General features: G+C 40.7%; 2 protein-coding genes across 4 annotated transcripts in view; both read right to left on the bottom strand.

Moving 5' to 3' along the window:
• fam13a (family with sequence similarity 13 member A) overlaps positions 1 to 26,783 on the bottom strand; it is a 78,174-nt gene extending 51,391 nt beyond the window's left edge. Inside the window, exons 1-7 of one of the 3 annotated variants that reach the window (XM_034086530.2) lie at positions 26,549 to 26,783; positions 17,998 to 18,193; positions 13,992 to 14,201; positions 10,331 to 10,508; positions 7,357 to 7,504; positions 3,757 to 3,876; positions 1,254 to 1,340 (exon numbers count right to left, since the gene is read on the bottom strand). In XM_034086530.2, coding sequence (XP_033942421.1) covers positions 1,254 to 1,340; positions 3,757 to 3,876; positions 7,357 to 7,504; positions 10,331 to 10,508; positions 13,992 to 14,201; positions 17,998 to 18,193; positions 26,549 to 26,575 — 966 coding nt within the window. In that variant the 5' untranslated portion in view covers positions 26,576 to 26,783. The remainder of the gene's footprint in view (positions 1 to 1,253; positions 1,341 to 3,756; positions 3,877 to 7,356; positions 7,505 to 10,330; positions 10,509 to 13,991; positions 14,202 to 17,997; positions 18,194 to 26,548) is intronic. The other 2 variants (XM_034086522.2, XM_034086539.2) reach the window with 2 other exon arrangements.
• Positions 26,784 to 27,479: 696 nt separating this feature from the next.
• Positions 27,480 to 27,999, bottom strand: part of LOC117452858 (ovochymase-2) — a 34,729-nt gene continuing 34,209 nt past the window's right edge. The window contains 1 exon segment of the mRNA XM_034091653.1: positions 27,480 to 27,702. Within this exon segment, the coding sequence (XP_033947544.1) occupies positions 27,508 to 27,702 (195 nt within the window). The 3' untranslated portion in view covers positions 27,480 to 27,507.

The following is a 27,999-nucleotide window of genomic DNA, read 5'->3' as shown; positions in this document are numbered from 1 at the left end:
TTAGTGTCCTTGATGCTCGCTGGTACCCAGTCACAATGTTTATGTTTATTTAGGATCCCCAGTAGCTTTTGCTCTTGACAAAAGCTACTCTTCCTGGGGTCCGACACTTAAACCAATACAACAATACTCAACACAACAACATTCAAGACACAAGTCCTGACTAGGGATGCTCCGATCCAGCGGCGACACTGAGGCTCCTTGGTAAACTGTGGTAAATGAAGGGCCGTTTGGGAGCCGGCTCTTCTTAGTGAGCCGAGCCAAACGATCCGGCTCACTAAGAAGAGCTGGAATCCCCATCACTAATACGTAAAGAGATACTGTAATATCTATAACTCAAAATTCAAGTCACCGTTTCTTCTTATCCAAAAGAAAGCTCATGGGCAATTTGCCGTCATCATTGTTAGTTTGCATCTGACTGCTTTGCTGTGCAGCTCCGAGCATAGTGATCGTAGAGGAGCTGGAGAAAAGTAAGTCATCTCAAAACATTCCTAAGATCAAATACCAGCTCTGCTAAAAAAGACTTTTCACTGACTGCCAGGGAAAACAGACATCCTTTATCAGCATTTACAGTCCTGAGCTTATCTCACGGTCAGTCAGAGTTTCTTTTATCTCTGACACTGGTCTTGATATGAGGACCACAATTATGGCATCAGATCTTTGTTTATATAAATGTGGAACAACCACAGCAAACTTGTCTTTGTTGTCAAACTGAAGCTCACCTCACGTCAATTACTCATTGTATCGCCTGTTTTAACGTGAATGTATACACAAGCTCATTTTGCATCAAAGTGAAATGTGATATAAACAACTTTAAAAACATTTATTTTTGCTGAATATAGCTTTAATCCTTGTTTTAATAAATGAAATCAAAGCTAAATTAATACTTGTACACAAACAGGAAATGTCTTAATAGTGATCAAATCGTATGCAGCTTTTGTGGCAGAGTGTATCTGTAATAATACCACAACACATGTTTCCCACTGCATATTAGTGTGTTGTTTTGCCCTGCAGCAGATAGCCTTTATCAAATCAAATCATGTGACTGAGCAGCGAGGCCACATGCATCAGAGTCGTCAGTCTGAGAGGTGACCTCAGGCTAATCAGCACCAAGGCAATGCAGCAGATAAGAAGGCTGGAAGTATTTATTGGAAAGGCGGATACATGGACTGTAGTAAACCGTTAGACACAACGCCTCAAACAATTACAATAAAAAAAAGTGCTTTACGATGATGACAGAGTTTCATTTCCTCTACCTTGTTTTTCCTCTGGCGCACCTTTGGAGGAATAGTGGAGGATTTGTTAAGGAGCTCTGCCTCTTGTGGTGGGTGTTTCTGTCCAGCCTGGAAGAATGTATGAAGAGAAAAGGCAAAATACAGACATTTAGAGAACATAAGGACATTATTAAAACATTCCAATTGACACAAATGCATTTACTAAGACAGTCTTTTTAACAATCTTTGGACAATTGAACCCATGAATGAATGTCTGGTACACTGCAAGATGAAAGTCAGTCATTTGGTGGAGGGTGTGATAAAGAAACGTGAATAAATATGTGACCTGCTCCATTGACCCGAAGACACATTTTGAGTTGTATACACTGTTGGAAAGAGCTTTCTAATGATATCAGGATTATTGTTGTTGTTCTCCAAATATTAAGCAAAATATGTCACATTATATAATGACCGTCACCGAGTCATCGTTTTGAGAAAAAGGCCTTCAAAGTTTCCTCCTCTCTGGAATCCATCGATCTGATTGGTTATTAGCAAATGATCAACATACTACGGAGGGAAGATATTTTTGTTTGGATTACTGGTCTGGAAGCTCGCGAGTGTGTGTGTGTGTGTACGTTTGTGTCATTTTGCGTTTGTGTGTATTGTGTTTGTTTCCCAGGGAAAACACTCACGAGAAACACCGGCTGTTGTTGTGCCTGCTGTGACGTTAAGTTACTCCGTTCTCCGCTTGTAATTATGCCGAAGTTTCAAAGTTGTATTTATCATCTGAATTTGCCGAAACAAATATTCTTAAGGGAGTGACAAAAACAAGGGAATCCAAACAATAAATATGTCAAACATGTTTCCTTAGAAATGTAACAAATATTCTGAAAGCAAAGACTTTGTTTAATTGAAACCAGATGAAAACAAACTGTAACGGACCCTGCCGTGTTATCTATGATTACTATACGCCTTACATTCATAATGTCAGCGGAGGGAGGGGGGGCGGCGCTGCGGAACAGCAGAGTGGCGAGGGAGAGCTGCCATCTTCCCTTTGCAAGCTTCAAACATGTATTTATCGTGTGATTTTGGAAATAAAAGTGTCATATTCTGAAAGCCAAGACTTTGTTTATTTAAAATCAAACAAAACACCCGAACCCCTTTTTTTTAACGCAAATCCACGTTTATTTTGAAATGAGCCGTTGCCACTTCCGACTGATTTCGATAGAGCGGGTCACATCTATCCTAAAACAATTAATTTAATACATTTTCTTTCTATAATAAAAAAAATGCAAATACTAAACTCAAAAAAGAAATACTCTATTGAATGCAGACTTTTGATCAACTAAAAGATAATAGCCTGAGTAATGATCATTTGTCAGTAATGTCAGTAAATAATAAAATAGTTGCATCTGTGAACTCTAAGTAACCTGATTACCCCTGCATGCAGTATGCACAAGTCAGCGGACACTGATAAAGCCCACAGAAACCTACACAGTCGCACAGAAACGGCTTTCGTGATGGAAAACAGCTTTTCCAAAACATGCCCATGTTGGTTAATCAAGTCACACACTCCATGGCTGGAGTTAAAGTGACTGGGTGTCTGAAGGGGTCATGGGAGTTTAATCTGGGAACCTCACACCAAAACAACAACACTGGAACTCACAGCAGACGCATGCAGACTAGTGTTAATTTCGTTGACTAAAACTATGACGAAATATGTTCGTCAACGACCTTTTTTTCCATGACGAAAACGAGACGATGACGAGACGGCACCGACGGCAGTAAACAATAACTGTAACGAAATTCATCATGCAATATCGTTGACGAAAAGTGACGAGACGAAAATGTAGTTTACTAAATAAAAACTATGCCAAAATCTCTCTTTACTTTCGTTGACGAAAAATGAGGAGACGAAATATTATCAAAGATAACGTTACATCTCTGATAGTCAGTTTTTCTCCCAGCAGTTCCACTTCCGGTGCTGCGTCAGGGCAGCAGCTGTGTGTCTGTGGGGCGTGCGGCGGTACATTTGAATTACACCGGGCAGCGGCACTCTGAACTGTCAGGAAGACTCGGGTCTAACTAACTTTATTCAACAGAAAATAAAATGGCAACAACAGGGCTTGGGAGCAGTGGTCGCACTCGCGTTAACCGAATACCCCCGTCAGCGCGAGTGATTGATAAATTGTGCACTCGACGGGTAATAATGGATTATGACGGAAATGTTACGATCCTGTCCGTCAAAATGACTGACAACGAAAAAGTCTAAAGCCACCACTGCTTGGGAGAAAGAAACAATGTATTTATAATATTTAGGCCCATTTTCGCTACAATGAGGCGGAGAAAAAAAACGGATGCATTGTTTCATCAGAAGGGAAGCAATGTGGCCAAAAAAAAAACAGGATGAAGGTGACTAAATATGACTAAAACTAAAAAGGAAATTTAACAAAGGACTAAGACTAAATAAAAAAATAGCTAACGAAATTAACACTAATGCAGACAAAGGTTTTCATAACAGGTAAGAGAAGGAATGCTGACACACCTGCGTTCTACTGTTGAGCGGACCACACACCTTCTTTCTAGGAACTGGTGTTGGTGTGTTTGCTTTGAGGTGGCTGGGGGACTTCTGCGGCTGGGTGCTTGCATCCGTCTCTTGCACCTCCTTTAACCAGAGAGGGGACAACAACAGGAAGAAGACGGTCAGGGTTGTAATGCGTTTCTTACTGTTAGTGACATTTTATTTTAAAAGGGAGCAACAGATAGTGCTTAACAAGCTTTGTTTTCCAGGTGGAACATATACAGTAGCTATTAAATATCACAGGAGTCGGTTTTTTATATTTGTGTTCTACTTTTGTTTGTCTGATAAACCTTAAAGGTAGGGTGGGTGAGAATGGAGAAACCAGCTCGAGTGCGCTAGAATTTGAAAGTACACAACCAACAAAAAAATCTGCCCCTTCCTTCAGACTTCCTTACAGAGCCCCTCCTCCAACACACACGGACGCGCACATGTTTGTGCACAGATGGAAGGCTGACAGGCAGGCAGGCCATCCAGTTACTTTAGCCGGGCCGGCTCAGATGATTGGTCGTGCTTTTTACAGCGTCACGGCTTCCACAGATGAAATATTTTTATGTATTTATTGTCCAAGCATGTAACACCAATGCTCATGAGTGTGTTTCGTTCAAAGGCATCAACAGGAAGGCTAGCAGGCGAGGGGCCTAAGTAGGCTGTGCATGCCTGTGTGTATGAGTGTTTATGTGTGTGTGTAAGACAATCTCATTCTGACTGAAGGGTTTCCCGCAGGTCAGCGGGGTCTCATGTAGCTATGCCCTTACAGTTATTCACAACACAGCACAGCACAGGCATTTGTGACTGGAAATGATAACTCACAAAATAACACTATAAAGATGTTTTTAAACCATTACTGGGATCAGGGCTTTTGGATTTGTTGAGCTCATGTTGCATTTGAACACATAATTCATCAAATATTTTTAAGCAGTTTTATTTTGCATGGCAACAAGTGTCACATGGGAACCCGACACTATGTTTGGTTATGTTAAAAATGGTGGGAGAGGTACCCTGACATAAGAGATCAGAGGTCAAAGGCATCCGATGGTCCATGACACATTTCCCCGCCTATAACACAGTCATCAAGATCAAGACATTTGGTATAGACTGTGGTGAAAGACATTTTTGGGGGTCTGCTTGTGATATAATTATATTAAGATACTTATACTGTTGCTGTTTTGAACAACATAAATCCAAAGCTACGTCACACTTTATTATTAATATATTTACTAAGCCTCGTCACAGAAAAAGCACAAAGCTTTGATTCTGTGTCTTTTCTTCGTTTCTGTGGTGCCTCGTCTTTGTTGACCTCGTTGACATGGGGTCCCTTTGGGATAAATGCTCACGAGTTTAAATGTTTTTACAGGGTTGTAAATAACATCAAAGTCACTGACGTCAACTGGATATTTCTCAAGGGATTGAGGGAGCTCAAGAACTTTCATTCCACATTGGTGGAAATATAATAGGTTAAGTACTTTTCCCTAGTTTGATCCATTATTAAGGGACGGGTGGCGCAGTGGTCTGTGCATCCGATCATCAGATCAAGGGGGAGTGCTGGGGAACTCCAGTTTGAAACCCGCTCCTACCACCACTGCGTCAGGCCGTTGTGTCCTTGGGCAAGACACTTCACCCGGATTTGCTCCTGTGAGTGTTGTCCACAGTACATGTCTGATACCGATGTGTACTTGTAAAAGCGCCTCGATGACCTCGAGGCGTGAAGATGGACGGTGTGCGCTGTGCAATGTTCATCAGATCAAGGGTGCTGCGTCTGTAAAGTCCTTGGGCAAGACACTTCACCTGAACGCTCCTGTGGGTATTGTCCACAGTATCTGACCATTGCATGTATGATATATGTGTAATGTGTGTATATGTAAAGCGCTTTGGGTCATTGAAAAAGCGCTATAATAAATGTAAGGAATTATTATTATGACTAGGGCTGCAACAAACGACTCATTTGATAATCGATTAATGAAACGATTAATCGATTATTCGGATCGTTAAGGTTTTAACTGTACTACTACTTATATCGATACTGCTTATCGATCCGGTCCTTTTAACGATAGTATTAACGGTTCTTTTGACAAGAAATAAGGTAAACAAATTGTGAACAAAACTAACATTGCTTTTTATTTTAATTAAATACATAATATTTCACATCAAAAGAAACAACAATGTTTTGACAAATCATATTAAATAATGTGATGACAGAACAGCTGAAACTTTAACAAAATAAATAACTCAGTTACCTCTAATCATTAACCGATGTTTGTATAATGTAGTTAACTCTGTGTGTTGCTGCTAGCATACATAACACCTGATGTGGAGCACTTTTGATAAATGTTTAGACAAATTGCTCGTGTTACCGCCCTTACATGATAAACTGTTATTGCACTTTTGGTAACGAGCATTGTCCACATCGAGACGGCTAAAGTTTAACCACACCTCAGAGCGCCTTCTCTCCGCCATCTCCTCCGTGTGTGTGTGTTGCTGCATGTAGCAGCTGCGTGTGTGTGTAAACTGCCCCGCCCCCTCGCAAGCAGGCGGGGGAGAGATCTCTCGTCTGAATTGGGAAGATCGAAAATAGTCATATTGCATATTAGAAACGGAGTTGGCGACACTAAGACTGCGATATAATGTTTATGTAGCAATAATACATATGACATATGTTTTAAATGTCTCCTGTACCGATAAAAAAGAGCGATAACGTTGGAGCTTAACGGGGTATAGAACACATGTGATGACGTCACCAACGAATCGACGACTGAATTAGTTGCCAACTAATTTGGTAATCGATTTTAATCGATTAAGTCGATTAGTTGTTGCACCCCTAATTATGACCACTTAAAAATAAGTGGATAAAATCTTGATTATTTCCCCACTAGAATTGTATTTGAAAGTAAACTATGTATCGCTAAATTGGGGATTTAAAGGCACTTTTTGATGCTAAATAAAGCATCTAAAAATGGTTTGTTTTTATTGGATTATCCAAACATGACAGTTTTCACAGCACAGTTGTGTGTTTTAGAAAAGTTCCCTTATTTGTTACTATTTTGGGAGGAAAACAAATGTAAAGAAATAAAACAATCACAACCATAAGCTGAGGTCACTAGACTTAAATGTCTTTAAAATGCCTGATTTGCTACACAATGCTTGGTTTGTTTCCTGCAGGCACACTTCCCTCTGGCAGCTGCAGAGGAAGCAGCAAGACACTGCCAGGAAAGCAGCAGACCGGATAAACTGACTAATCAATAAAGACATCAGCTTGCCAAGCAGCAAATATAAATCAACAACCAGAGACTCAAAACAGCCACCTGTGGGGGAGGCTGAGATATAAGATCAATAGTTAAATCCATTTTAACTTGACATTATGTAAGCCTGTACTTATAAACGATCATTCATCCAAGTGGACGGGCAGATGGTGAGGTCACAGGACAACTCATGCTGTTTAGAGAGCATGAGCACAACCTGTGGCTGACAGTGAGCCGACCTACCAGCTGCACCGCATTGTGCTGACCGACGACACAGATCTATTTCATAAAAACATGAGCACCTGTTGTTCTTATGGGTGTACAGCACCTTGACAGTAATAAGGGTTGGCAGTTCTTCAGTGCAGCCTTCTCCGTCTCTGGCCGTCTCAAATAAATCGCTGTAGTTCTGGATGAGCTTGACCATAATCTTGTTACAGATATGTTGGTCCTTCATCGCTTCGAAACCAGGAGCAACCCTGCGAAAGGAGAAGAGACAAAACAAATCTTTAACAGGGGCAGTGAAAAACGGAGCCCCGGGCCCCCCTGAAATTCAAGGTGTTTTTTTTTTTAATAATACATATTTATAGCACCAAATTGTAACTAATCTATCTACTGTCACTTTTCACATTGAACATGTGCTCTTTTATTAAATAAACTAAACGCTTACATTTTAAGTTTAGTGTTTTTGACCGCACTGATGCATTAATCAATAACAATAATCCACAGCTCCTCTCTCTGCTCCAGAGGATTTAAAAAATAAAATATCCCTACAACACCCCCCCGGACAGCAGCACCCCCCCCCGTTCAGACAGCACCCCCCCCGTTCAGACAGCACCCCCCCCCCGTTCAGACAGCACCCCTCCAAAGCAGTACACCTAGGGGAAACACTGACTTTGATGCTAACTAATTTAAAGTGGTTTTGATGCTTAAATGAAATCGGTCATCAGTGAGTTGTGATTGACAAAGCAGAAATCAGCCTCCCGCATGAGTGTGGTGTCTGATGCTACTGAACAGCTGTGTGAGATGTAAACCAGCTGGGCAGTAGGCCTAACTGTAGGTCAATTATATAACTTCGACTCACGCACAAGTCAAGCTTCTGATAAAGAGTACATCTTGTACAGTACGATGAGGATTCATTACAGTTACCTCTTCTCTACTTCTACTAGTAAGGCCCTAATCTCTTTACCATGCACAGCTTTTTGGCCTGAACCCAGCAGTTTAATACTGGGAGATGCCCACTAGTCACCTTCCTGGAAATTAGAAGCTGTATGATGAAATGTACATGAAACTCAGTGCCTGGTAAGCCCTTCATAATTAGACCAGTGAGAACAGAGGTACTTCGTTCAGCAGCTGCATGGAGGCATATCAAACCACTGATGCATCTTTTATTCAAGAACATCATAGTAACAGTTGAAAGCACATTAACATCAACTGTTTATTATATGTTTTTGTTTTTTTGGTGGTCTAATCTAATGGATAGTGAGGTGGGCTGATGATCGGAAGGTTGCGAGTTCAATTCCCGCCTGGAACACCACTACTCGTGTGCCCTTGAGTAAGGCACTTAGCCCTCAGTTACTCCAGGGAGAATGTCCCTGTAGTTGGTCATTGTAAGTCGCTTTGGAATAAGGCGTCTGCGAAATGCCTAAATTGTAAATGATATTTTTGGGAGAATAAACCCTAAAGATCCTGAACTCCGGAGTGTCTCACTCATTAACAACGCAACACAGAGCAACAAGAACGTTGTCTACAGTAGACATTGTTATTTGAGGGGGGGGTGGATGTGTGGGCCACCCGAATAGGTTAAGGGGCCTTTGGCTTTTCTTGCCGGGGGGGGCGGGGGGTGCCCCCACAAATAGAATCAAATTCTGTGGGAAACACTGTATGTCATATATAATTTACATCATTAACTGGAGTAAATCAGTGTTATTGACCATGTGACCTTTGCCTAATATAAGGTCAGACTTCAGAACCTGGATAGTTTATAGACTGCTGTCTACACAATGTAAAGAAACATGTAGATGGGACATTTATGAGCATGTCATCTTGTGTTAGTATCCGAGCACACTTTATTACCCTCATGACTGATGATTGATGTGCTGATGATTTTATCTACACTAAATAAGTTACAGCACCACCTGCTGGCCAAATGACAGAGTCAGAAAGAAATTACAGCTTTTATTTTGTTTTGATTAACCTTTGTAGATGTTCCCCAAATATTGCTTGGCATTTCTTTGAATGTAAATTCGGCCAACACTTCTTTTTTTTAAGAAATAACAGAAAAAGCTGAAATGTATGTAGTTTGGACATGACTTGAAATTCATAAATTAACTCCTCATGTACTGCATGTTATAAGAGTGAAATCATTCCACCGATGCTACTGCTCTGACATATACAGCCAATGTTTAATATCTGACTCACTCAACAGAAAAAGGGAGAGATGATTGGATATCAGCTTAAGATACAGGAGTGTCTGCCTGCCTGTTCTTTTCCAGACGTACTCCCTTACTAATAACTCTGTTATTTAAGGATTGCAACAAACATGTATTGCAAAGGTCACAGTTCTCGCAATGTCAAACTGACCACCCTGCCCAGCAGCAACTAAAGACACAGTTAGCAACGACATAATGAACATTAAGGGAGTAATGACTCAGGAACTTCCATCAGGAGTTTGAAGGGACCAAAACAGAGCTAAAAATAAGAGTGAATATTGGACGTAAGTTAATAATAATAATAATAATAATAATAATGCATTTTATTTATGGGCGCCTTTCAAAGCTCTCAAGGACACCTTACAGAGCATAATTAAAAACAAGCAACAAAGAAGAGCACACAGTAATACAAGACTTAAAATATACTTAAAAAACAGAGACTTAAAAACAACAATCAGTTTAGCAGAGATTAAGAAATGGAATACGCCAGTTTAAAAAGGTGTGTTTTCAGGCTGGATTTGAAGGTTGGGAGTGAGTAAGTTCATCAGGCCAGCAGAAATAGGACTCTGAATGAGCGCTAATGTTGCCCGTATTGGCTGGATGTGTATCTGGCAACCATTTGCTCACATGCTCACCATATAATTATTATATCATTGAATATATGTCAATGTTGTGTTAAAGCCCTAGGATTTCAAAATCAATCAATCAATCAATCAATCAATCAATCAATCAATCAATGTAGGTAAAAAGCCATTGATTAAAATGAAAGAAATGTGGGATACAATTAAATAGTGAATGATGGTGCTATTTGTCCATGTGTGTTTATTTTATTAGCTTGATGACGTCTAACAAAAAAAAAAAGGTACAACTCACTGGAAGACACTGGGTCCAAACACAGTAGCGAGGTTGTGGGCGGTCATGCGGTTTTCTTCGTGCTTGGACTCCACAATGGTGAGGAAGTGGCAGAGGTATCGGAGGAGGCTGTAGTGAACGTCTGGAAGCTGCTGGAGCAGACCTCTCATATCTGACCAAGAGACATCATCACCGCTCTCTACACACAAGCAATTACAACAACAAAACGGGTCAAAGGTCAGGAGAATCATACTGAAAAGTCATTACTCATTACTTAAAGTAGTAATTTTAACGTTGTTATTTTCAATCAAATGACCCAGATTTGAATGATGACACCACCAACTGGATTTATTTTTAGCACAACAACTATTTTAATGGATATTACATACTGTATACTCCAGTTTTGATAACTACGTGAGCATTAGCGCAAATAGCCTAAAAGTATGTTGATGCTATTACACCGGACACATAATTGGGTCAGAGTTGGATAAACGGATATGGCTTCTGATCCTGAATGAATGAGTGACGCAAACGAGCGTTCGCCTACGTGAGTGTGTGGACGTGGGAATGTGTGTAAGTCTGTCTGAGTAAAGTAAAGCAGGATGGTGAGGGGAGGGCAGTGGCTTAAAGCAATCACAACTGCTCCTGTTGCTGTTGATCGTGTGTATACGTGTGCACAAGTGTGTAACGTACATGGTAGCGTCAGTGTTTTTTAGGGAGGCTTGGAAACTATTTAAACCAGCCTTTAACCCTTAAACAAAAATAATGCATGAATATGAATGAATGAATACAAAATGGTCTTATTTTAACTGTCCAGAATTTATTTATAAAAATATAAATGAAACATATAAAAAAGTATCACATTCAACACACTGTGACAATAATATATAATTTGGGATTACACTGGATAAATTACTTTTTAAATATTGTTTTTTTTATCAAATTTGAGCGAATGTTGTCGAACTTTTTAATTCTCTCTTGAGTCTCGTTATCCTTATTAAAATGGGCTGCCATTATTAACTTGATTGAGGAGATGTTGCACTATATTGTTACAAATAGATGTGTATGCATTTTTTTATATTGCTACTCAATCTGAAACTTAATATGTCTATCATCATACACTTTGATGTTTTTAATATAGACAAATACTGGCAAGGAGGCCAAATCAATTTGACAAAGTACACCAAAATCCTTGTACTCAGTAGTTTTGGCCAAGTCTAGAACCAAAGAGCTATTATCTAATCCCGCATTTGGTCACAGGCCCTGGAAAATAAGTGAATATCTAGGGGCTCTATGAGAGGAAAAGAATACTGCAGCCAACATGTGCTCTCTACTGCCATTAAACAGATTAAACACAGTGATGGCGGAGAGCCGAGAGTGAACAGAGACACTTCACAAGCCAAATCCCTCCATTTATAACTTTTATAGCCTCCTAGATTATTGCCAGATATATGAGGTCAATCACTGTTCTCATTTCATTTCATTTCAAACCTTTATTTAACCAGATTGGTCCCATTGAGATCATAGATCTCTTTTTCAAGGGAGACCTGCAGCATATAGGTTCCACATGAAACATAAAACAATAAAGGACATTACACATTATATTTACAGGATACATAGTTATAGACATTTACAAGTGCCCATTGTATCAGCAAGCATTTCATTTAGCCTAGCTTTAAAAACATGCAGAGGAATGAGATTGCTCAGTTTCAATTCTTGCTGAAGATTGTTCCAAGCAAGTGGAGCTGCGCACATAAAAGCTGTCTTACCTAAGACAGTCCTTGCTCTTGGCACATCTAACAAGACTACATCATGTGACCTCAGACAATAGCTGCTTGCAACTCTCTGTGTTATGAGAGAGCAGATATAATACGGGAGTTTACCCAACAAAGCTTTATAGATAAACGTGTACCAGTGACTGAGCCTCCGTACAGAGAGTGATGGCAGACCTGCCTTGGTATACAGGGTACAGTGATGAGTAAGCGCTTTACAATTTGTGACAAATCTCAGAGCACTGTGATACGCAGCATCCAATTTGCTCAGGTAATTGGCAGGTGCATTCATATACAACAAATCCCCATAGTCCAGCACAGGTAAAAAGGTCACAGTGACTAGCCTTTTCCTGGCCTCAAGCGAGAAACAGGACTTGTTTCTGAAAAAGAAACCTAGCCTAACCCTCAGTTTTTTAAGCAGATTAATGACCTGAAGTTTAAAAGTGAGACAATCATCAAGCCAGATACCAAGGTATTTGTAACAGGCAACAACTTCAAGTTTTGTTCCTTGCGTAGTTACAATATCTAAAACAGGCTCTGGTGTCTTTTTTGCTTTTGAAAAGAGCATTACCTTGGTTTTCTCAACATTTAAAAGAAGCTTTAGTTCAGAGAGCTGAGTCTGAATAGTGTTAAAAACAGCCTGTAATTTAACACCAGCCTCTTTAACGGAGGGACCTGCACAATACATCACAGTATCATCCGCATAAAAATGTAAAGTAGCTTCATCCACATTATCACCTACGCTGTTAATATACATGGAGAATAAAAGTGGTCCTAAAACAGAACCTTGTGGTACACCATGAGAAATGTTTAACCACTCAGAAGACAGTCCCTCAAAATGAACACATTGGGACCTTTCAGAGAGGTAGTTCACAAACCACCCCACTGCAAGGCTGGATATGCCAATACTGAGTAGCCTCTGCTTTAAAATGCGATGATCAACGGTGTCAAACGCTTTGGAAAGGTCAATAAACAGAGCTGCACAACTCTGCTTATTATCTAAAATACTAGTAATGTCATTTACCACTTTCATTGTGGCAGTGATGGTGCTGTGTTTCTTTCTGAAGCCTGACTGATGTTTAGACAGGATGTCATTTGTACATAAAAACACCTTTACCTGTTCACTCACTAAGCGTTCAAGAACCTTAGCCAGAACTGACAATTTAGAGATGGGCCTATAGTTATTTAAAATAGTTGCCTCCCCTTCTTTCAGTAAAGGCAAGACATAAGCTGACTTCCATACCAGCCGGTTTCCTAGGATCTAACTTCTTGTCGCGCGCGCGCACACACACGCACGCACGTGCTAACAAAGACAAGGACAACACACCAGCAGCTCTTCTTATGTGCCAGTTATTTTTTAACACACTTCGATTCCCTTAAATGCCTTCAACGTTTTAATAGAGAATATTTCAATGAATTTACGCTGTTATTTCAACATGAAAGTTTTTGCACGCACGCACGCGCGCACGCACACACACACACACACACACACACACACACTTTACTCTGCAGTGCCTTTGTATGCCCTGTCTGGTGCAGATGACTGCAGTGGAAATAGAATATGTCAGCCTCTAAAGATAGCTCTGATTATCATCTCATCAGAGTCATGAACCAGATTTCATTCAATACACTTGTGAGGGTGTATTTATCAGATAGTGGATTTGGGAGGTAGAAATGGTATAACAATGTAAAAAGTGATCTACTTGAGGTAGTATGATAATTCTAGCAGACAAAGATAAGATAAGATAAGATAGGACTTTATTTATCCTGAAGGAAATTGTTGTGCCAGAGTTACAAAAATACAAGAAACACAGCAGCAGCAGCATAATAATAAAAACTGTACACTAACAGTGCAGTAAAAAGACGCACATAAGAAAGAAATGGGAACCAGAGAAACTACTTTCTGTTACCTTGGTGGTGTTGTATCAGCGCCTGTTGGACTGTTGAGTCGACCAGACCCTGAGGCAGGTCCCGGAGGAATCGTTTGAGCAAGCTGGCCACCGTACACGAGTCGGCTTCAGAGAGCAGGTCCGCATCCTCTCCACTCTCCAGCCGCTGTTTCAGGGTCTCCACAGCACGCACATTCCCATTCACTCTGAACAGACCCTCTTGATTCAAGGCTGGAGACAAATCAAAGAAAATGAAATAGCAGTTAATTAATATGAAGTCATTCAAGAACCATCCTATGTATTTACTTAACAGGACGATTAATTAGGGGCTGAACTAAAGAAGCTTGTCACTTTAAAGAAATGACTTATTTCATGTTTTCCATGGAGAGTTTCAAAATAAATGTCATTTAGGATTTTTTATTATTTTGATATCAGTCAGATATTAAGGGGTTAGTTTTTGTCCTGCTACTGGTTTAAAGACTGTGGTCCTTAGAAATTAGAAATGTTTTGGCCCTCCTGATCTTTTTAAGCAATAATGTGTCCTCTAGCACCATCATCAGGTCAGTTTCTACTTGTACACTATGACTTTTTCAAAGTATAGTCTCAAAATGTTATTATCTTGACATAGCACATTTATCGATATCAGGTAAAGTCAGTGGTGTTAAGTAACTGAGTATATTAACTCAAGTACTATACTTAAGTACAATCTTGAGGGACTTGTACTGTAGTTGAGTATTTCAATTTGTTGTTACTTTATACTTCTACCCCACTACAAATCAGACACATATAGTGCCATTTTAATCCACAACATGTATTTAGTACCTTAAGTTACTTTACAGATTTGGAATAATAATGTGAAGTATAATAAGCAATTAAATAAGACTTTAGTTACACCTGGAGTACATGTCACACGCATAGACTGTATATAGCTACCCTGCTGTATAAAAAGTAATTAAAAGCTTTGATACACATATTAATGCATCAATAATTGTAATTCAAACATATCCTCCTGGGACCCGAGGAAAAAAAGTGTCTTCCAATTTCCTTTTTTTTGTGATTTCCTACCTATTTAGGGTTAAAAAAACATCTTGCAATTTAGACTTTTTTTTAATTTTATTTTAAAATGTTACAGTATGTCCACTGTAGAGGACGTCGGGATCATATTAGTTTGAAAAGACAGCCAAAATTAACAGATGGACTATGTAACGTATTATGGTTATAGAGTGATATTAATACAATAATACATTCACCTTTATTTAAAACATGAATAAGTAATTGATCTGAACATTGCTGTTTATTTGGTCAATACAAATCTAGCTTGGTTTTTGGTGAATCTTTCCAGATCTTCAAAGACTTTGTAGTCAATGTACTGGGAAAGTACCTCATTGACTCCAGTCAGCATGGGCTGTAGGGTCATCTTGACTAATTTTATGGATGTGGTCTCCATTTGACCTGCTCATAGAAACAAAGCTTGCATTCCTGAGGCAATTCTCATTTTTCATGGCTCCACTTAAAATTAAAACAACAATAAGACATAGGCCTACGTGCTACTCTTGGCCCACAGAGGGCCATGTCTTTCCAGCTCGTCCCTATCTCTCTGTATCTATCTATATGTGCGCTCATGGAGCCTCCTGCATCTTCCCCCCCCCCCCCCCTTCTTCTTCTTGACCCTCTTCTATCCTAGGTGTGAAATCCTCACCTCTCTCATCATCTGAGAGCTCGACATCTGAATCTCCCTGAACTATCTGGTACAGAAAATGTCTGCTTCAGTTCCGTCTCCTGCAACAATATTGAGTCATAATGTCCATGAAGATAGTCCTGACGTCCACTAGAATGGACATTTATAAAAGGGCTGTTATTTGAAAACTTGAATTATTTAATTGCTTTCAGAACTAATTCTATAGTTCCTCACATGTTAATAAACAAGAACATATATGATTTTCATGGTAAACATTTCAATTATTCAACAATATTTGACTTCTCCTAATGCTTCTATACCATTTAGTTTTTCGTATGCCAGCCATTTTGGATGAAACCAATGACATATCACTGGAAGGACCAGGATGTCCTCTGTTCAGCACATTAGGGATTGATAGAGTAGCTCAAAAGAGTAAAAGGAGATGCATGTTAACAAAATGTCCACTACAGTGGACATTTTCAATGGGCTGGGTCCCAGGAGGATATACAATATATATTATACCGAAATGGACCAATTTCCATAATAATACGTACTTTTAAGTATATTTGATGCTAATACTTTTATACTTTTACTTTAAATAACCTTTTCATTGCAGGACTTTTTGCTGCAACAGAGTATTCCTACACTCTGGTACAAGATCTGAGTACTTCTTCCACCTCTGACGACAGGATGGTTAAAGACTGTAGTGTCGAAATTCGGAGACGTTAGTTGTCAACACAACAACGGCACATGTGTTTAGCTATCACTAGCTTAACACAATTAGCAGAAGGAACAGAAGGCTAACTGAGAGAATATGTTAAGATTCTCAAAAATTACGAAATGGCAAGATAATATTAGCTATATTTAGGTAGCCTTACCCTTATCTCGAGGATATTGTGATAGTAATGTTGACATTTGTAACACAGACTTCAGTCTGTTGGGTTATTTATCCTTGCTAGTTAGCTAATTACTTCACTGGACACGCGGTTGTCAGTGTTGTTGTAGGACTCCATAACGAACGCTAGATGTTACTAGAACAGTATTTTTCTGACAGCACTTACCTCTTTCAATTCATTTTTCAGAAAAACTCGCTTTACTCTTGCTTATTACATGTTACATGTTTCATTTGCTCATATTAGAAGATAACCCCTTCTCCCGTTCGTTAAAAACAACGTTGTTTAAAAAATAACGGCTAATCAATCCGCATTCGGAACTACTTTCGAGAAAAAGTCTCTAGAAACATAACTGCTTCATCGATAAACGATTGCATGTTTTATAATTGTTTTAGTTATTCACCTTGTAAAGTATCCGTTTTAGTTCATGTTAAGATACAATGTCAATATTGATTTAATTATTTCCAGAAGTGATTTGGAACTACTTTCTACAAAATATAGTTCCTGTTAAAAAAGCTGACCGTGGATTACACATGGACACTGTTTATGAAAAGAGATACTTTGAGTTACTTTGAATGTTTTTACATTTTAATTATATTTTGTTATTACTTTTTCAATGCTCTGAGCAAGGCAAACACAATTACATTCACTTCCATGCTATTGTGGCGGATGCAGCAATCTCAGGGATGTACTTCTCACAACACAACCCAAACTCTGATGGACAGGAGATCTTTTCTGATGGTAAGTGCTTCGTTATTATTTTCACGTCATCCAGAAATAACCCTTGTTATAGTTTGTATTCCATGAATGAAGAGAATAACCTTTATGACCGAATGAGTAATCAGCAGCCATTTAGTGGGAGGATCACTTTCTTATAATGACATCTAGTGGTCACACTGAAGAACTAAGAAATATGATAAAGTAGATCAAAATAAAGTTATTTTTAAAGTAAAAATGATGTATACTTTGTATTTTTCGATATTTATTCTATTGCGTCGTGTCTTTTTTGTAGTAGGCTATTGCATTTTTTCTTTAGTGTGGATTTTAAAATATTGTGTTTTTTTCCTTATTATAATATGTTTTACTTTTCGTGCCCTTTACTATGTCTTTTTCTTATATTGCATTGTTATTTGTGTGTGTATATTTGGTTATTGCTTAACTGCATCTACTACAAGATCACACATAATGTAAAAAGCCAAATGCTAATATTCCGCCTGTATTCTTATCATACTTGTTTGATCTGAGGTTTTAAAATCCTAGTTTAACAATATATAGCCTTGTTTGGAGGAACACATGATGTCCCAACTTCCCAAACGTATATGATTTATTTATTTATACTATTTATATCTGTACAATTATGTATGTGAAACTAAATGTTAGAATAAGAATGATTAGTTTTTAAAGAGGGTCATCAAACATTACAATAATTTTTTCGCTTTTTTCAATTTTTCCTCACCATGTGTGCTGAGATGCTTCACCATCCTTCGCATCACCAAAGGCACACCGTCCTCCACCAGGCCCTTCTCCTGCAGCTCCAGCAGGGACACTCCAAACAGCCTAGTGTGCTTGGCTGTCACTGTCCTGGGTCTCAGGATGGGTATGTTGACCATCTTCTTCATGTCTTCTTTAACCAGCGCTGCTGTCTTGTTGTGCTGCAGGGAGAAGAGCAGAGAGCAGCAGTAAGCCACCGACACCACTGCCTTGAGCATAGAGCTGCAGCCGGCATCAGGTTAGAGACATCTGTCCTGCAGGGGGAGGCTCAGACTAAAAGATGTGTCATGATGCTGCCGGTGTCTCTGTGAAGTCCATACATGCAGTGTCATGCTGTCCTCCACTTATAAGAGGACAGAGTGTGCTGAGCGCTGGGAGGAGAGGGGAGGGCTGGCCGTGGATGTGTTGCTACGACAAATATCAGGTTACTACGCAACACCTTGGGTGAAAGGCATTGTCAGACACACACGCATGCATAGACATATGTACGCAAATGTAGACATATATGCTCAGCTGAGGTAGAAACATTAATTTGAATGGATTATATAGTGTGCTGGGTGAGAGCTGGGAGAGTTGTTCGTCCAAATTCCTACATTTTGACCATAAATATTTTCAGAAAAGGGATAATGGAGTGTTTCTTTCAGGAATTGTAGTTGTATATACATCATTCAACACATTTTATAAACTCTTCATATATTTCCATTTAAAGTACAAATATAATCCAAGTCATTTAGGCTGTCATGTTAAAGTTGGGGTTGGTAAGTTTGAGAAACCGGCTCGAGATACACTTTTTGTTATATTCCATGGAATGCTCTTAACATCCCGATAGCAAGGAATATCTTAAAGAGCAACTTGCAGGTTGTTTTTTTTTACTACATTTATGCTTAACCTTGCCTGAAAATTACAATCAAAAATGTTAATGCAGGATTTGATATGTTTTACAAGACATAAGGGCAGGAATTCAGAGGAAAAGGAGCCGTTTTGAGCTCTGCTACTAAAAACAGCTTTTGTTTAACGTCATACGTCAAACGCATCATATTACGTCACATGGGGGAGCAACTTTCTCGGACTCGTTCTCTGCCCAATCCGCGGTAGTAGTTTGTAGTTGGTTTGAGCGGTTGTGATTTAGTGAGCTGGTATTTTTTCGGTAATTTTACATTGCATTTCACCATTTGTAATCATGGTGAGCTTGTGTTTGTGCAGGTTGCACAAACTCGAGCCTGTCAGGACATCGAGTCCACAGTTTCCCTAACAGGAAAAGGACCGGAGCTAGCTTTCGTTCCTGGGTGCGTTGTGCATCCACCTCCCTGCAGCACATACTCTCCACAGCTTTATCAGGAAACCGTATTATATATCTCTCCCCCCCCCTTCGCTGCTCTCTCTCTCTCCCCTCCGGTACATGGCACCGTAAGACGTAGTGTGGAGTTGCATTAGGTAACGCTGTGGTGGCTGTACTGCTCCAGCCGTCTCCTTTGTGTTACATTACATTACATTGCATTTAGCTGACGCTTTTATCCAAAGCGACTTACAATAAGTGCGTTCGACCAACAAAATACAAACTTGAAGAAAACAGAATCATATAAGTACATCAGGCTTCATAGAGCAAAAACATTTCAAGTGCTACTCAACTGGCTTTAGATAAGCCAGTCCTTTATTAGTATATAAGTGCTTTGTTAATAGTTCTATCGCTCGAAGTGGAGTCGAAAGAGATGAGTTTTCAGTCTGCGCCGGAAGGTGTGTAAGCTATCTGCTGTCCTGATGTCAATGGGGAGCTCATTCCACCATTTTGGAGCCAGGATAGCAAACCCACGTGTTTTTGCTGATGGGAACTTGGGTCCCCTTCGCAGCGATGGTGCAGCGAGCCGTTTGGTTGATGCAGAGCGGAGTGCACGTGCTGGGGTGTACTGTTTAACCATGTCCTGGATGTAGGAAGGGCCAGATCCATTCGCAGCATGGTACGCAAGTACCATTGTCTTGAAGTGAATTCTAGCAGTTACCGGAAGCCAGTGGAGGGAGCGGAGGAGCGGCGTGGTGTGGGAGAATTTAGGAAGGTTGAAGACCAGGCGAGCCGCTGCATTCTGGATGAGCTGCAGAGGTCGGATGGCACATGCAGGTAGACCAGCCAGGAGGGAGTTGCAGTAGTCTAGGCGTGAGATGACGAGAGCCTGGACCAGAACCTGCGCCGCTTTCTGGGTCAGCTGGGGACGCATCCTCCTGATGTTGTAAAGCGTGTATCTGCAGCAGCGGGTTGTAGCAGCGATGTTTGCAGTGAAGGACAGGTTGTTATCTAGGGTCACACCCAGATTCCTTGCAGTCTGAGTCGGGGAAACAACAGAGGTGCCAATGTTGATTGTTGGGTCAAGAGTGGGACAATCTTTTCCCGGAAGGAAAAGCAGTTCAGTCTTGTCAAGGTTGAGCTTGAGGTGATGAGCAGACATCCACTGAGAGATGTCAGCTAGACAAGCAGAGATGCGTGCGACGTCAGCGTAGCAGTGGTATGAAAAACCATGCGGGCTAATAACTGATCTGAGCGAGTTTGTGTACAAGGAGAAGAGGATGGGACCAAGAACAGAGCCCTGAGGGACCCCTGTAGTTAATTGACAAGGGTCGGACTCCGACCCTCTCCAAGTAACCCTGTAGGTACGGTCTTTGAGGAATGAGGTGAGGAGGGAAAGTGCAGAGCCTGAAACTCCAAGTTCTTGGAGAGTGCGAAGGAGGATCTGATGGTTCACCGTGTCGAATGCAGCAGACAGGTCCAACAGGATGATGACAGAGGAGAGGGAGGCTGCTTTAGCAGTGTGCAGTTCCTCAGTGACAGCAAGGAGGGCAGTTTCTGTGGAGTGACCTGCCTTGAAACCAGACTGGTGCGGATCCAGAAGGTTGTTCTGATGGAGATAACAGGAGAGTTGTCTAAAGACAGCGCGTTCAAGTGTTTTAGACAGGAACGGGAGGAGAGAGACAGGCCTGTAGTTTATAACATCAGACGGGTTGAGAGTGGGTTTCTTTAGGAGAGGGTTTACTCTTGCCTCCTTGAGACTGTTTGGAAAGTGACCAGAAGTTAGAGAAGTGTTGATGAAATGGGTGAGGAGCGATAGTCTGAAGGAGGTTTGAGGGGATAGGGTCGAGAGGACAGGTGGTAGGGCGGGCAGAGGTAATGAGGGTAAGAACCTCACTTGGAGAGAGAGGGGAAAAGGAGGTCAGTGTGTGGGTGAAAGGAGGGTCTGGTGACCCAGCGGTGAGTAAAGGTGAGTCAGAAAAAGAAGAGCGAATATCATCAACCTTGTTTGTTTGTTTCCCCCTGTCTGTGTTGTTGTGTTGTTTGTGTGGGCGTGGTGGCTGTCACTCCTGGCTCCCGGCTCAACCTCCACTCACCTGCTGCAATCAGCTGTGCACCCTCCCCGACTACACACCTGCTTTCCATCAAGCCATTTACAACGGCATATCAACGGAGGCTCCACAACCTTTCTCCGCCAGATCGTCAAGTATCAGCCGTATCTCGCGTCTCCCCTCCGGTACACAGCACCATAGTGTGGAGTTGCATTAGGTAACGCGAGATACGGCTGATACTTGCGCATTAGTTTCTATTATGGATCAGTATCAACAGTCCTGCCAGTAACGTTACTATATTATCAATACTACTTTAGTTATAGCCTGATATATGATTGCTAACTTTACAATGTTGTGATGTGACTGACGTTTAAGCAATAGCTCACGACAGGCCGTGGTATATGCTCATTATATCACAGCTAAGGGGCGTGGTTCGGCCCGACGCGAAGCGGAGGAGAGAGCTTTCGCACCTGTGGCCACTAACGGTCATACTTTCTCTGCTTTGTTTCAAGACCCGCATCAGAAAGCTTTTGAATGGTGGTACTTCTCCAGTTGGTCTACCTGCTCTTCACGTAGCTCTGCATGTCGTCGTTTAGGTGCTTTTTTTTCTGGAGATAGGCACTGCTCAATCCACTCCTCCATAGTAAGACCCCCCGGAGGTCGAAGTTAATCTTAAATGTTTCCATTTTATGCTTTGTAAGTTTGTTTCGTAACAGAAGAAATGTAAATATATTTATAAAACTGACAAGTCAAATCAAGCATTCTGATTGGCCGATAGTATTTTTGCGGACCTCTTTGATTACAGATTTGAAAACATCGTTGCTTGCTTTAAAAGTAGCTCAATTCATGATGTCAGACCTTGGAAAGTATCTAGATATCCCTGCCCTTATGCCAAAGGAACTGCACACTGAATATGTTTTGCCGTTTGATGTGTATGTCTGGACCGCTGCGTAAAAAGGAGGGTTTCTGCCCTGTTACTTCTCCGCTGCTTTCTTGTTCCAGTATGAAAAGCAAACTGCAGGCAGTTTGCTTTTCAGCCTAACGGTATACTGTTTTTCTCAGACGCGGAGGGATACTGACTTGTTGTGAAAAGTAACTTACAATTCTACCCGTGGTATACGCTCAGTATATCACGGCTAAGAACCAATCAGATTGCTTGATTTGACTTGTCCGTTTTATAATAGCTAACATTAACTGTAGCTAACGCCGGTCACTCACCAAGACAGCTGCTCTGTTCTCCACTGGTTCTCCACACACCCAAGCTCAATTTCTCTCTGATGGCCGTTATTCTTTCTAATCCTTGGCTGCTCCTGGTCTCTTGGACGCATAGCAGGCTCATAATTATAATCATATGCATTCGAATATATATTTTCAACCTCTTCTGTGTCAAAACTAGCATTGTGATCCATGTTTATTCATACGTTAGACCGGTCGCTCTCCCCCATGTTACGTCACACGCGGGAGGTCACGTGCGGAGGCTTTTTTATGCGGACGTGAAAATGTCTTACTTAAACGACGCCAGATGTCACTGTCGTGTATATATTTGTATATTTTTTTGAAAATCTAGTGTATTCATAATTTTCCTACACATTTATTCACTGGTGTCTTTAACCTGCAAGTTGCTATTTAAGTGCTTTTCTTTAAGTGCATTTCATCTGTGGAAGCCGTAGTACTGTAAAAAGCACAACCAATCATCTGAGCCGGCCCGGCTAAAATAACTGGATGGCCTTCGTGTGTGTTGGAGGAGGGGCTCTTTAAGGAAGTGGCAGATTTTTTTCCGGCTGTGTATTTTCAAATTCTAGCGCACTCGAGCTGGTTTCTTCAAAATTACCTACCCCACCTTTAAATGAAGTGGAGTAAAAAAGTAGAAATTAGTGAAGAAGTTCAAATGTACTGTAAGTAAAGTAACGGTATATACACATTGTACATGGTACAGTGGTTGAGTAAATGTACTTGCCCCACGGCTTTTCTATAATTGCCAATACAAGCCCATTTTTCTGGTGTAGAAACCAGTTTGTATTTATTTAGTGTGTTAATGCGCCAGCTGTTAAATATGTCTTATCAATCAAGGCAAACAGTGCCACATGCTATCTCTTTCACTAATGCACATCCTGTACAGCATACACACTTGATTTCTTTTTTGTGTGTAAACACTGAGTGCTCAAACAATCTCCACTAAACGAGCCAACATTAAAAAGAGCAGGTTACTTATTTGTTTTGCTCATTTAACTCCACTGTGATGCATCTCTGTCTTTGTTTAATTATTGCTAGGGAAAAATAGTTAGGACACACGCAGGTTACGGGCACTGTGCGAGCAGAAAAAGACTTCCTGCACTTCCGAGCAACAGAGTTTTACTGTTGTATCCATAGCTACGACTACATCATGTGACATTGTTGCAGAGTTCACTGCTTCAAACGTGTGAAGTGACCCGCAGTGAGATGAGAGGCCCGGGCTATGATTTTGTCACAATGAGGTTGACTGTGTTGGGCGATGAAAAAGAAGATGCACTCAGTTTATTTCCCATGAGGCCGATTGTTTAGACAGAAGGGGTCCGAGCATGAGCCAAACTCCATCAGCTGATTAAAACCCACCTCACAGATGGTGCAGAGATGGCTGCGGAGAAGACCTGTACCATGACAGATGCTCGGGCATCATTAATACATCTGACAAGCTGGTGCAGACAATGTGTTAATGGGGCTCAGTCATCCACTTTATTCTATCATTATGTCATGTGCACCTTCCTGATGAATGTGAATGGGTGATTAAGTACACTTGGATGTTATCTCTTACTGCTTCAATGACTGCCTGACATATAGCACTTATGTATGCTAAGCTGCACTGACATTTTCATAAACTAGCTTTTTAGATGTGAGAAGATTTTAGCAGGATGTATATATAAGAGGTTCAGATAGGTATAAATAAGAAAGCCATGATTGTACTTATACACAACCAATCTATAACTATTGGAATCTTTTTTAACTGTATGGTACAAGAAAGATTTATATAACATTTTAAGATTGCATGCGGGTTTGTTTGCCTTCTTTTGATAGAACAGCTGAAAGTGAGGACAGAGAGAGAGAGGGGATGAAATGCATCAAAGGAAGCAGACCCGGGTTGCAGCAGAAAGGACTACTTGGGCTGCCTGTGATCCTCTTTTTAAACACGATAACAGCTCAAATGACTTTGAAGTCTTTGTTAAAGGTAAGTGCATTTAAAAAAATCAATACACAACGATAGAATAAAAGTGAATAGTTGTATAGTATACTGTATGTGTTTCCATTGTAGGTAATGAAGTCCTTAGGACACAGCCGTGTATAAAGAGTAACGGGTGAACATTTCAGGGCTGACAAACTGCTCTTAAAGTTCTACTACTCACACAGAGTTAAGCCGGTCTGAGCTAGGTCTAACTGTGATAGACCTCACTGAACATATGTCCCCTAAATCTGTCTACTCTCAGGCCTACACACACACACACACACACACACACACACACACACACACACACACACACACACACACACACACACACACACACACACACACACACACACACACACACACACACACACACACACACACACACACACACACACACACACACACACACACACACACACACACACACACACACACACACACACACACACAGCAACACTAAGTAATGTGTTTACAGTGCACCTGATGATAACTTTTCAAAATAAAAAGGTAAATCTCCAATATCATATCAAAGGTAATGGTTATATGATTAAGTTATCAACAGCCCTGACGATATCCAAGAACTTCCAAAGGAAGAGAAGATCATTCACACAAAAGAAATATGAAACAGCTTACATACATAAATGAGAATAACATAAAACTAAAAAATATCTAAATATATTGAGATATGACCGGACTTATATGCAAACAGTATCTGTGTTTCTGAGCTGAAGTGTTTGACCACATTTAAAACCTTGGTTGTTAACAGGGTCCTTTACAAACACATACTTGTGCTTTTGTCCCCATACTTGAGTGGGAAGGTAAATATAAACTGAGCGTATACAAGCATCATGATCCTCATTCTGAGCTATCACTCCCCCTCCTTTTAGCACTTTAGTTAATATCAATGATTAAACATGTTTACAGTCAATTTCAAGGTTTTTGAAGCTGTCTCTTACAAACAGCTGTAGAGACTGTGTGAACAGAAGCAGTAAACATCACTTCCTGTCTGTGCCCCGTGTGCACCTTTTGTTTACCAGGACACTTTGTTGTAATTAGCCTAATAATCCTCATCCTCTTCCCCCCTCCCCCACCCTTAAAATATGTTCACTCTTCACCTTCCGACAGAAAGAAAGAGACCTATTGTTAAGGGACTATCAAGAGACTCTGGAAGCTATTGACTCTTAAGTCTGCTTTCTCCGGTTGAGAAGTGTCAGAGTGAGTAACAGTTTAAGTGAGTAAACAAGTCATTTTGAAGAGGTTTAACACAAACAAACTTCTGACAGGCAAGGCTTCTTCCTGCGTCTTTAACTCGCTCATGAAGAGGTTAGCAAGCCCAAGCATGTGCCCTCCTTCCCGGACCCTCCAGCCTCTCCCTCCCCCTTGTCTCTGACTCTCTTTCCCTGTGTGGGTGGCCTTGGGAGCAACTGGTGGCAAAAGCAGCATAGGCACCAGAGGAAACAGCTGCTTAACTCAGAGAAACTATTGCCAGAGACATGTCTTTTAAAAAGTGTAGAGTAGTGTTTTGAAAGTTAAGTTCCAAAAAATAAAACGTTTTCCATTAAGAAACGCTGTGGAAAATGACCTAACTGAGGCACTGGAAAAAACGTGTACATGTATTTATCCCTATGTTTTATGCACTGCTATAGTGTTGTACAAGTATGTCAGATATAAACAGTGCTGTCTGGCAAGGACACTGCATTCTCTGTTAAGACTGAAGGTGAAGGTATTCCTCTTGATCACAGTAGTCACTTATTAAGTGAATAAAGTTTAATTTAGGGAGGGAACACCTTTGTTTTGGTTTAAGGAGAAGAGTCCTGCCTGTCCTTTTTATAAAAAAAAGCCCCTTGTGTCTAACAGAACATTAACCACCATCACAGAAGAAAGTGCAGACTGAAACTGAACCACACCGCCCCGTTATGCATTCTCTAGCCCTTAATCACAGGTCGAAAGGGAAGTCTTTGAGCCCACTCAGGCTCTAGTTTTTACTCACACAGATGGTCAGAGCTCCTGCCCCCATTCTTCCACAGAAGAAACGCCTGCGGAGGCAAAGATGAGGGGAGAAACTGCTGCTTTCTTCCCTCCTCCTCCTCCTCCTCCTCCTCCCTTCACTCTGTTCCAGGACACACTCTTAGACTTTTCCCAGTGGTGGGAATCCCTTTAACCGTAAAACCTGCCATCTGAATACTCCAAAAACACAACACAGATAATCCACAGCAGGAAAGAGAGTAGAAAAGTGCTGTCAAAACCGGCAGTATTCTGTCCAGCCTATGAGCACAGATTAGTCTCTTTCTCTTCCTCTCTATCTCTCTCTCTCCCTCCTTCTAGACTGAAATCTGAGCCGAGCTCTCCTATTGGCCGAGAGGCGTGGTCATGTGATAGGGGTTAAAACCCAAAATGTAAAATCTGTGCCTGCAGGATTCCTCTGCCTGTAAGTGAGGGAAGAAAAGAGGAGGGAGCTTGTAAGAACTGAGGGGACGGCCTCAGGGATGTCAAACTGTGGCAGCATAACATAATAAGAATAATTAATACAAAAATATGTTTGTATTGTTTTAAATAGTCTTAAGAATACAAAATTATGCAATGGTTACTATAGATGTATTTGTTTCGTAAATATTACTTATAATTTGCACATCAAAAATGATTCAACAATAATTTACCGTTGCATTGTTATTAACTATCATTATTGTAATTATTATAAAATTATTTTTGAGAAAATGTAAACCAGTATCATATTATACAATTAGCATAATAGATCTAACATTGAGATAAAGTGTTAAATAAAGTTTTAAAACCTTTTCTTACTGCCAGAAAAGATGCCTTGTAGATTAACTGTATGAGTCGTCATACTTTAGCAACACTTAATGGCTAACCCTCAATAAAGACAACAATGACTTTAAAACAGATATGAGCAACAATCACTGTCAAAATCTTTATTTCAAGATATGAGCTTTAGTAGGTTTTGCCACTCTCATGTATAAACTTCTTGATGTTGGTGTCGATCCAGTCGTTGAAGGCGGACACGCGGGTGAACACTGAGGGCTTTTTGTCCTTGATGCAGCCCTGAGGTCCGAAGCTGACGATGCCATGCACCTCCCAGGGTGTCGTTCCAGAGCCTGAGCAGGCGAAAGGACCTCCCGAGTCACCCTATGGGAGAGCAGGACAGGTAAGTCACTAAAGATGTACTGCACTGCTGAGAAGATGCATTGCTGAACATTTGGTTTTGACAGCTTCTATAAATCATCTGTGCCCTGGAAGTGCACAAAGTTAAACTTTATCAAAAATATGACCGAGTTTTCTTCAGGGAGGCAAATGTCAGTGTTGTGTTTTATAAAGCTCTTTTGAAATGAAAAAGCCGTCAGTTCTGTGCTGACGGCTTTTCCCATGTCCCTACGTGCGCATTCGCTCATTATAGCAAACAAATAATGTCCAATCACGGCTAAA

The sequence above is a fragment of the Pseudochaenichthys georgianus genome, chromosome 1, assembly GCF_902827115.2.
Source record: "Pseudochaenichthys georgianus chromosome 1, fPseGeo1.2, whole genome shotgun sequence".
Lineage (NCBI taxonomy): Eukaryota > Metazoa > Chordata > Actinopteri > Perciformes > Channichthyidae > Pseudochaenichthys > Pseudochaenichthys georgianus.
The sequence above is the reverse complement of the archived record's forward strand: the minus strand, read 5'-3'. Positions and strand labels throughout refer to the sequence as shown.